The sequence below is a fragment of the Podarcis liolepis genome (assembly GCF_965112155.1).
Source record: "Podarcis liolepis genome assembly, chromosome: Z".
NCBI lineage: Eukaryota > Metazoa > Chordata > Lepidosauria > Squamata > Lacertidae > Podarcis > Podarcis liolepis.
In genome coordinates, this window is record NC_139570.1 from 41249923 (window position 1) to 41260529 (window position 10607).

Consider the following 10607-nt stretch of genomic DNA (forward strand, 5'->3'; position numbering starts at 1 on the left):
TTCCATAAATTTGTTCAATCCTCCTTTTAAGCCATCCAAGTTGGTGGTCATCACTGCCTTCAGTGCGAGTGAGTTGCACAGTTTACCTAGGAGCTGTGCAAAGAAGTGCTTTCTTTTACCCATCCCGAATCTCCAATATCCAACTTCATCTGATGTCCATAAGTTCTAGTGTATTGAGAGGAAAACTTCTCCGTCAACTTTCTCTGTGTCATTTATAATTTAATAAACTTCTATCATGTCACTACTTGCCTTTTCTCTAAAGGAAAAGGTCCCAAATGCTGCAGGGGGTTGCCCCTTCTGAATCTTTTCCAACTCTACAATAACGTTTTTTATACATTTTTATTGGTTTTTTTAACATATCGTTTCCAACAATCATTTAACATAACTTCTTATCTTATACAATATTTTAGACTTCTGCTAACCACTTCTGAAGATTTTCCGTTCTTTATCACTTGTTCTGCATTTCTTAATTTCTCTATCACTTTTAACCAATAATTCTCCACATAGTCTTTCTTGCAATATTTCAAATAGTCCTCCTTACAGAACTTCTTGCAGTCCTAGTAGCGTAATCTGTTTATTACAGTTGCTTTTCGAATAGTTCAGATATTTACTCCAGTCTTCTAAGAACCTCTGGTCCCGCAGATTTCGAATCCTTCCTGTTAATTGGTCTAATTCTGCATAGTCCATTAATTTCATTTGCCATTCTTCTTTCAACGGTAATTCTTCTTGCTTCCATTTTTGTACCATACAATAATGTTTTTGAGGCAAGGTAACCACAACTGTACACAGTACTCCAAATGTTGTCGCAGCATAGATTTGTATAAAGCCAAGTGGAACCAGTGAGCAATGGTACAGAAGGCTACTGAGCCCGATTATTATATTCTGCCTTCACAGTCATAAGCAGTAATGCTCCTGAATGCCAGTTGCTGGAACCCACAACAGGGGAAAATGCGCTTAGTACTATTCTCACCTGTCACCCCCAGCAACTGGTATTCCCTGTTTAAGGAAGCTTTTAATGTTTAATAAACTATTGTATTTTCATATTTTGTTGGAAGCCACAAAAAGTGGCTGGGTAAACCCAGCCAGATGGGTGGTGTATAAATTTATTATTATTATTATTATTATTATTATTATTATTATTATTATTATTATTATTAATTTCTTGTTATGTAGGGCCCATCAGGGTACTTGTTAAAAACCTGTATTTTAAACATTATTTTGTTGATGCTCTTCTACACAGAACCCTTCAGCGCTTTCTGTAGGCCATGAAGGATGTCATTTTTTCAGGATTGGATGCCCGTTCAAGGTAATGCTGGCATCCAGATGCTTTAATGGAATATTTCAGGTTTGGTTGCAATCACCCAATTGTAGATTTGTATAACATTTGCATAGGCTAATTTATATAGCCATACATTTAGATGTCATGACTGAATAAAAATGCAGTGCAGCTCCCTCTAGTGGGGAAGGCTGTGACCAGGTGACGGGCATGCCTGCCCAGTCCCTACCACTGCCTAGGTGCTCATTGCAATTGTTCAGCTCCAGTGCCCCCTTTCTGCTCCCCCTTTGTAGGGTTCTTTATCTTTAAACTGGACTTGAACTAGAGACCTTTCAAACAGGGGGCTGTACACTGTGGGTTGGTGGAGCTGAACTTGAAAGTGGTCAAGGTCAGAGCCAAAAATTAGTGGGCACCCCTTCCCCCCTCTCCCCCCGTCTTTGACACCCCCTTCTCTTTCTCCAACATGCCAAAGAAGTATGTCTTTTTTAGGCAAAGTAGTGGCCAAGGGGCGCGGGTGGCGCTGTGGGTTAAACCACAGAGCCTAGGACTTGCGGATCAGAAGGTCGGTGGTTCAAATCCCCGTGACGGGGTGAGCTCCTGTTGCTCGGTCCCTGCTCCTGCACACCTAGCAGTTCAAAAGCACAAAATGCAAGTAGATAAATAGGTACCGCTCCAGCGGGAAGGTAAACGGCATTTCCGTGCGCTGCTCTGGTTCGCCAGGAGTGGCTTAGTCATGCTGGCCACATGACCCAGAAGCTGAACGCCGGCTCCCTTGGCCAATAAAGTGAGATGAGTGCCACAACCCCAGAGCCGGTCACGACTGGACCTAATGGTCAGGGGTCCCTTTACCCTTTACCTAGTGGCCAAGTACACTTCTTTCAGTGAAGGAAATTTATTTATGCACCTGAACTCTCCTGGAGGAGAAAGCTGGTTGGAAAGTAAACCTTAACTTTCCCCCTTCCTGTGGGAGATTACTCCAACACTGTCACTGTCTATGGCTCAGGCTGAATGCTGGAGGAGAGCAAAGCTCCAATGTTGTTTCAGCAACAGTCAACCTTAGAAGCAAGCAGTTCTGCCTCAATTGTATACTCTGCTTTTGCTGAAAGGTGCCTTTTCAGTTAAAGAGCATCTCTGCTGCAACAGTCTTTGATGTAACTGAGGAGACTATGGTTGTATTGGACCTTCTGTGATGGGAGTCCTCTGAGTCGGATGACTCCGGCACCATGGTCTCATCCTGCAGACTTTTCTCTAGGACTGGCCCTGTGTGCAGTTCTCTTCTGACTCCAGAGTCCTCAAACTCATCCTTAAGAGAAGGGAAATTGACTTCAGTCCAGTGTCATGACAACCAAGCCTTCTTACAAAGAAGCTGCAGCTTCAATTTGGGAGGCAGTCTGAAGAAATGATCAGAGCTAGAGGGGTGAGAAATTTGATTCAATTTGCATATAAAGGCAAAATTGTCTAATTTATACTCATTGAAACAATCCATGAACTGGTTCTCTGTACTCCTCTGAATTTTGCAATTCACTTCTCCAGCCAAGTCATGCATACGGCAGAAAGCACAAAATATATACATTAGTACAAAACTGCATCAGATGGGAAATTGCTTGCAAAAATCTGTATGTTAGGATAAATTTGCATTAAAATTCTGACAAATCTTTGCAAGGCTTTTTTTCTTTTTAAACATCATTGAAAATATGATGCAGGAAACTGGTAAATTGAACCTAAGATTGGTAAAATGAGAGGTTGTGAAAAACAAAAATGGACAGATTTGTGCATCCCTAAGTGCTCTTGGGCCCTGCCAGTGTTGTGTGGCCTTGGCAGCTGCCCTAGCAGGCTGGATGCTGGTTCCAGGTCTAATCAGCTGTGTGATTTCATCATTATGGCCTTGTCATGATGGTGTTGATGGTGCCCTGTTCCTTCCCAGCAGGGGAATGCAGAAGATAGGAAAGAGTACGAGAAGTATACTGAGGGGACACACTTGATGCTATTGCTCCAGCATGTGAAACAGCTGAAGGCAAGCTTGCACCCTTCCTACTGCACACTTGATACACACTTGATTGATTGATTCCAATGTTCTGATGAGGTTCTTCTTGAGCATGAAACTGCAGGGGGCTTTGGCCATGGACTGTTCCTCCAGGCTCCCTCTGTGTGAGGAGGGGGACGAAGGCTCACAGGCACTCATGGACAGCCAGTGGGGTCGCCTTGCTGGAAGGCAAGCTGCAGGTCTTTGAGAACATTGCGTCTGTGCTGAGCAAGGAGATGGTTGCCTCTTGGCAGAAGATTGTGGCATTCCGGAGCCAGAGCGGCCTTGACCAGGATATGATCCATGGCTTGGAGCTGAAGGTGAGTGGGTAGGGAAGGATTGTGGGTGGGTAGTGGGGAGCAGGGGCTCTTAATGCTTGGAAGAGGCCATAGGTTTGATCTGGGATTGAACCAGGGATCTTCAACAGGCAAAGCTTTTCTGGGGATTCTGCAGCTGGGGTGCCACTTCTGAGAAGCCCCACTCTCTCCTTATTACCCTCCCTTGCCTCAAATGGTGGAGGCAACCAAATGCATTCCTCCAATGATCATCTTAACATATGGATAGGAACATATGGGAGTTTTATAAGTGGCCCTTCAAGTGCCCAGTCCTGTGGAGAAGGCCTTTAAAGGTCAAGAGCAGCAGTTTGAACTGGGCCCAGAAAGGAGTGATATAATCGTAGCACTCATTGCTTGAGTGTTGGCATCCTGCTTTGGCTTCAGTTCCCGAACATTGACTGACCTCTCCCAAACATAACCTATTGGATGATGTCTCCTGTGTTTGACAGGTGCAATGGGTGGGGAATGGGACAACAACCAGCAGCCTACCTGCACCTATTTAGCCTCTGGTGCTCACATCCTCCATCCTCCCCCCTCCTCGCCCTGCTCAATAGGCTTGCATCTCTCAACCCAAAATAATAGTCTTATTTTCTCCAGCGATGCCTTGTGCAGAAAGATGTTGCTTTGAGCAGGTTGGAGCAGAGACTTCTCTCATCAGAGCAAGTGTCCTAGGATGGTGTCTTCCTGTGGAAGACTACGGATGTGCATCAGAGGTGCTACAAAAATGTGTGTGGATTCCATTCTCACAGTAAGAATTTGACTTCTTGTGTGTGTTTGTGCAAATCCCAGTGGCGTAGCGTGGGTTGTCAGCACCCGGGGCAAGGCAAGTAATTTGCGCCCCCTAACCCATGGATTTGCGCCCCCTAACCCTAACCCCCAGATGTTGCGCTCCGTGCGGCCGCCCCCTGCACCCCCCACGCTACGCCACTGGCAAATCCACATTGTACTTAAAGCACATCCTACATGCATTTGAAGCATCTGACTTCCCCCAAAGAATCCTGGGAACTATATTAAGCTTTCTGCTTTGTGTAGCAACCACTCTTGTATCCAGGCAGCTGGATCTCCCACCTCTGGCTTGCTTCATTTCCCTGCTTTGCTAGGCTGCTTCTGTGAGGGCTGGTTAAGTGGTGGCAGGAGGCATGGATAGGAAAAGTGGCTGCTCACTTGCCAGCAAAACTCTCTGGAGGGTCCCTAAGCTGGGGAACCCCAAACCACCCTGATCTGAGCAAAAATGCAGGTGCTGTGAACAAAATTAGCAAGGCAGAAGACAGAGTGATTGGGTTAAGCAGCTGTTCAGCTTGGCTTCATAGCTCTGCCCCCCTGAATCCTAACAAATGTAGTTTAAGGGTGCTGGGCATTGTTGCTCTCTGCAGGGGGAAACTACAACTCCCAGGATTCTTTGGGGTGAGTCACATGCCTTAAATGTGTATTTGTATGCCATTTACATGTATGATTAACAAGAAGAGACAACTGTTCCATCCATGATGTCACTTGCCCTTTGCAGTTTTGGCATGTATTAAATACAAGATTTAAAACCGTGTTGGAATCTGCTACCTATTTACCGTATTTACGCAAAACTAATGCACCCACCACCAAATCTAATGCACACCCTAATTTTCACAACGTAATTCGGCCAAAAAAGTTGCGCATTACATTTGACTAAATATGGTAACCAGGGGCTACAGATAGTAGAGAAATTTGGTTTGATGTGCATTTTATTCAGAACCTATCTAATCTGCACACTTCCCAAAACAAATTTTAAACTGAAATGATGCTTCCCTGCAAAATTCACACATGTGAGTTTTGCAATGCAGTTCTCCAACTAAACATTTACCCAAAAGCATATATTAGGAGAAAGTGCGCATTAAGATGCATGTAGTACTGAAGATAACTGCAGAAATGCATCACCTTAGGAAATATTCCTTGCCCCCCAACCCCCCCCAAAAAACCCCAATGCACCATGTGTATTATTAGGATATCCACACTAAAAAAACCCAATCAGTTTTCATGAGGGCTTCACACATTGCCACCTGTGGCAGAAATGTGGAGAACTGAATTAAAAAGAGAGAGAAATAAATGAGAAAGTGAGAGAAGCTGAAAGGGACAGATTCATCTATTCCTGCTTGGGGATGCCTTTTAGTTCATTGCACACACCCCCCCCCCGCATTTCCCCCCAAGGAATTCAAAGTGGCACACATGGTTTTGCCCTCCTTATTTAATCCCCACAGCAACCCTGTGAGGTGGCTGAGATGCAGTGACTGGCTCAGGGTCACCCAGTGATGGGCAAATGGGGGATTTGAACCCTGGTCTCCGAGGTCCTGGTCTGACACTCTAGCCACTATGCCACACTGGTTCTGGGCTGTGGCCAATGCCAGTAGACCCACTGAATTTAATGGTCACTAGTAACTTAGGGTCATTAATTTCAGTGGGTCTACTCCAACTTAATTGGATTCAACTCAATGAGATCTGGAATAGGTGAGCTCTGGTTGAAGCCCATCTCTATTTTTCTTTCTCTGAAGAGGATATGCGTGACTTTTTGGCTGGTGCTTAACTCCCAAGTTCTCCATCTTCAGCATTCTACACTTAGCAATATGGTGACAAGCTCTGCATGAGGATTTACCTGAATGGTGAAGGGAGAAACACACCTCTCACTCTTTCTGGTGCTACTGAGAGGTGACCATGATGCTGTTCTGCAGTGGCCTTTTGTCCACAAGGTAAGGCTCCTTCCCTACCCCACCCCTGGACAGCCTGACCCTACAGCCTGATCCCTGGGCACAGCAGGCACCAGGGATCAACATCATCTCCTGTTAGCCTGCTGCTGGTCCACAGAGCCTCCTAGCCCATATCATCTTCCGCCCTGCTGTTGAGGGTTAGAGGGAGGGTAGTAGGGAGCTGGTACCCAGTGGAACTGGTACTGTAGAAGGCAGGGAGCACATAAGTAGGTGGTGCCAAAGCCACTGACAGACCAAGCAGAATAATCCTGGTCTTGCCCCCATCCTCTTCCTCTGGGTCTATAAGGGTAGAATCCAGTGGCAGACTTATTTCAGCAACAACAGAACAAGCAATTTGAGTCAAATCAATGCAACTCAAAATTGTGTTTACTAGACCCATTTTTAATAATAATAATAATAATAATAATAATAATAATAATAATAATTTTATTTATACCCCACCCTCCCCAGCCAAGGCCAGGCTCAGGGCAGCTAACAACCAATAATAAGAACGAGTTGAATGAATACAACTTAAAAACAAGATTAAAATACATTAAAACATTAAAACAATTAAAATGCAGCCTCATCACAGGAGGAGAAAGGAAAAAGAAAGAGGGGGAGTGAATCAAATTGGCTCCAAGCCAAAGGCCAGGCGGAACAACTCTGTCTTACAGGCCCTGCGGAAAGAAATCAGATCCCGCAGGGCCCTGGTCTCATGAGGCAGATTATTCCACCAGGCTGGAGCCAGTGTTGAAAAGGCCTTGGCTCTGGTTGCGGCTAATCTGACTTCCTTAGGGCCTGGGACCACTAGGGTGTTGCTATTTATGGACCTTAAGGTCCTCCATGGGGTATACTGGGAGAGGCGGTCCCGTAGGTACGAGGCTCCTAGGCCATGAAGGCCTTTAAAGATCAAAACCAGCACCTTAAATCTGACCCTGTACTCCACCGGGAGTCGGTGCAGCTGGAAAAGCACTGGGTGAATATGCTCCCATGGCAGAGACCCCATGAAGAGCCTCGCTGCAGCATTCTGCACCCGCTGGAGTTTCTGGGACAGCTTCAAGGGCAGCCCCGCGTAGAGCGAATTACAGTAGTCAAGCCTGGAGGTGACCGTCGCATGGATCACCATGGCCAGGTCGCAATTTGGACTGAAGTTGCTACTGCGGCCCCTCCAGGATTAGGAGCCCTGAAGCTTCATTAGTTTTGTAGTAGACCCACCCCTGTCAACCTCAAGACTAGGAGGAAGCTGATACCCTAGGCCACCCCTTGAACTGGTTGCAAGAAGCCAGGCAGGTGGGCTGAGGGCAGGCTGAGATTGGTGAGACAGCACCGCTCTTACCCTAATGAAGTAGTCGCTACTGAGTACGATAATGGTCCTTAGCCCTTTGTCCCCTTTGCGCATAGAGGCAAATCTATCAATGTTGGTTTCTCACTTTCTTCCCGTTCAGCTTGTCACATCTTTGCACCAGTTTGCAATCCCCCCCCCCAAAGAAATAAAGTTGTTACAGAAACCCTTCACATTTTAGAGCATTTCCCCCCCTAATATACACAAATCCCAGAGTGGTTTAACAATCAATCCCTCGTCCCAGGGAACTCTCTGAATTTCTAGCTAACAATGCTTAACACCCTTAACAAACTACAGTTCTCAGGATTCTGTTGGGAGAGAGGCCATGGCTATTAATGCGATATCATAATGCTTTAAAAGCATAGCAGATGTGGCCCTGATAGCTGTTTACTAGCTCCAGGATCAGAGGCAGCATGGCTTTGAATACCGGCTGCTGCAGATCGTGAACACAAGAAGGTCATTCGGGTGTGGGTAGAAATCCAATTTAATTCGCATTATAATGCACTTTCCAGTACAATACCTGAACTGAAATACAGCTATCCTTTGAACTCACATATCTCTGGATCATGTACTGCAGACCAAATGATGTGTACAAAAAAGAATATATGGGGTGGAGGAGAGTGCATTCAAATGCACACATAAATGAAAAAACAACCAAAAATGCATTATAGAAATTGCTCATGTTAGACAACATTGCCTGTATAAATGCATATGTTAGGAGAGATTGGTGTTAAAATGAGGACAGGTTTTAACAAGGTTTCCTTTCTTAAATTTACTTATTTATCACATTTACATGCTACCTTTATCTTCCAAGGATCTCAGGGTGACTTACATGGTTCGCCTCCCGGTTTCATCCACACAACAACCCTGTGAGGTAGGTTAGGCTAAGAGACGGTGACTGGCCCAAGGGCACCCCGTGAGCTTCATGGCTGAGTGGGGACTCAAATCTTGATCTCCCAGGTCCTAGTCCAACACTCTAACCATTGCACCACCACCAACTGTTGGAGGAATGTGGAGAACTGAATTTAGGGCTAGATAGACGATAAATTGCAAGAAACTGAAATTGGCAGATTCGTTATGCTTGAGTGCTGTTGCTCTCAGGTGCTAATTGCAGACTTGCCTGAGGCTTATTGTTAGCCTGAGAACAGGATGCTAGACTAGATAAATGGGTCTTAGGTCAGATCCAGCAGGGCTCTTCTTATGTTCCAGCTTCAATTGGACTGGATCATGTCCATAGTCCAGTACATTGCTTGAATAATCAATTTGAGTGTGATCTTGCTACAGCTTCCCTTGCCCCTCCCTTTTGCAGGGAAGTGTTCAGATGGGTTCTACTTAGCTTTAAAATGTTTCGTGCAGTCCTCCACCCCCCCACTACCCAGCCTGCTTATCTTTCCATTTGCTGACCTTGAGATGTGTGGGAAAGGCGTCTTGAATGAACACCTGATCATTGCATGCATTTACTTATCAACAAGTTTCTGTTTTGCCAGCCTCCCGTAATAGGGACCTAAATGGGCACTGTGGGAACAGGAAACTGGGCTCAATGGGCATTTGGCCTGATCTTTCAGGGCTCTTCTTATGCTCTCATTGTTACTTTATTAAAGGTGAGGAAACATTTGCAGAATTCATAGTTTAGAGAAAAGGGTAATCATATGAGGAGTACAAAATTATGCATGGTGTGGAAAATAGAGCAATATTTAATTCCTCTGTCATAACACTAAAAGGTAAAGGGACCCCTGACCATTAGGCCCAGTCATGGCCGACTCTGGGGTTGTGGCGCTCATCTCGCTTTATTGGCCGAGGGAGCCGGCATACAGCTTCCGGGTCATGTGGCCAGCATGACTAAGCCACTTCTGGCGAACCAGAGCAGCGCACGGAAACGCTGTTTACCTTCCCGCCGGAACGGTACCTATTTATCTACTTGCACTTTGACGTGCTTTCGAACAGCTAGGTGGGCAGGAGCTGTGACTGAGTAATGGGAGCTCACCCCGTCGCGGGGATTCGAACCGCCGAGCTTCGGATCGGCAAGTCCTAGGCTCTGTGGTTTAACCCACATAGACATCCGATGAAGCTGAGTGTTGGAGAATTCAGGACAGATGCAATAAAATATTTCTTCACACAGCATAGAGTTAAACTATCGAATTCACTTGCACAAAAAGGCAGTGATGGCCACTAACCTGGACAGCTTTAAAAGAAGATTAAACAAATTCATTGAAGATAATGCTATCAATGGCTACTAGCCATGTTTTCTATGTTCTTCCTCAACTAACTGAGGCAGGATGCCTCTGAAAAACAGTTGCTGTGCATCCCTAGTGGGGAATATGCTCTTGCTTTCAACCTGCTGCCTTGATCCTAGCCTTATGGGAAGGGCGGGGCGATGCCTTCTTGACCCTAATGGACCAGCCTCCACTGCTAACCTCAGTCTCATACAGGGCTTCCAAGGGCTTCCCATAAAAGAAACTGACCTTGTCTATGCCTACATATCTTAAACAATGCTGGATGTCCACCCTAAGTTTACCTTATACAATTTCATACAGCTGAAGTTAAAGAGGAAAGCTGAGCAAAGATGAAAGCAGAAATAATAACAACTTTTAAATTTCTTATTAAACTTCTCAATCACCAAAACAATTCATAGTGATTTTTATCTCATTCTTTCTCAAAAAAATTTTCTAGCCCAGTGAATAGAGGGGCCACTCAGGGTGTTATACAGCTTTATTGTTACTCAAAAGAAACTAAACCACTTCTGCTGGCGTGTGCCTGCTTGCTTTTGCTAACAAATGTTCCCAAAAGCGATCTCTTGGTTCTCAAGATAAAGAGCAGGCTAACAGATAATGAATGATGTCTTCCAGCTGAGTTTAACCACAAAAACAAAGTCAGTCTGTGTTATGGAACCTGGTTGTATTGGCCATCCAAGACATCTCTT

The 10607-nt window shown here is 45.3% G+C and overlaps 1 protein-coding gene across 1 annotated transcript; it reads left to right on the forward strand.

The window, feature by feature from the left end:
• Positions 1–1265: 1265 nt before the first annotated feature.
• Positions 1266–9023, forward strand: TRAF1 (TNF receptor associated factor 1; the record flags this gene model as incomplete). The annotated part of the gene is given in 8 exon segments (XM_083484515.1): positions 1266–1306; positions 3433–3619; positions 4217–4303; positions 4307–4382; positions 6208–6218; positions 6222–6271; positions 6273–6348; positions 8997–9023. Coding segments are annotated over 8 exon segments (555 nt in total).
• Positions 9024–10607: the final 1584 nt, after the last annotated feature.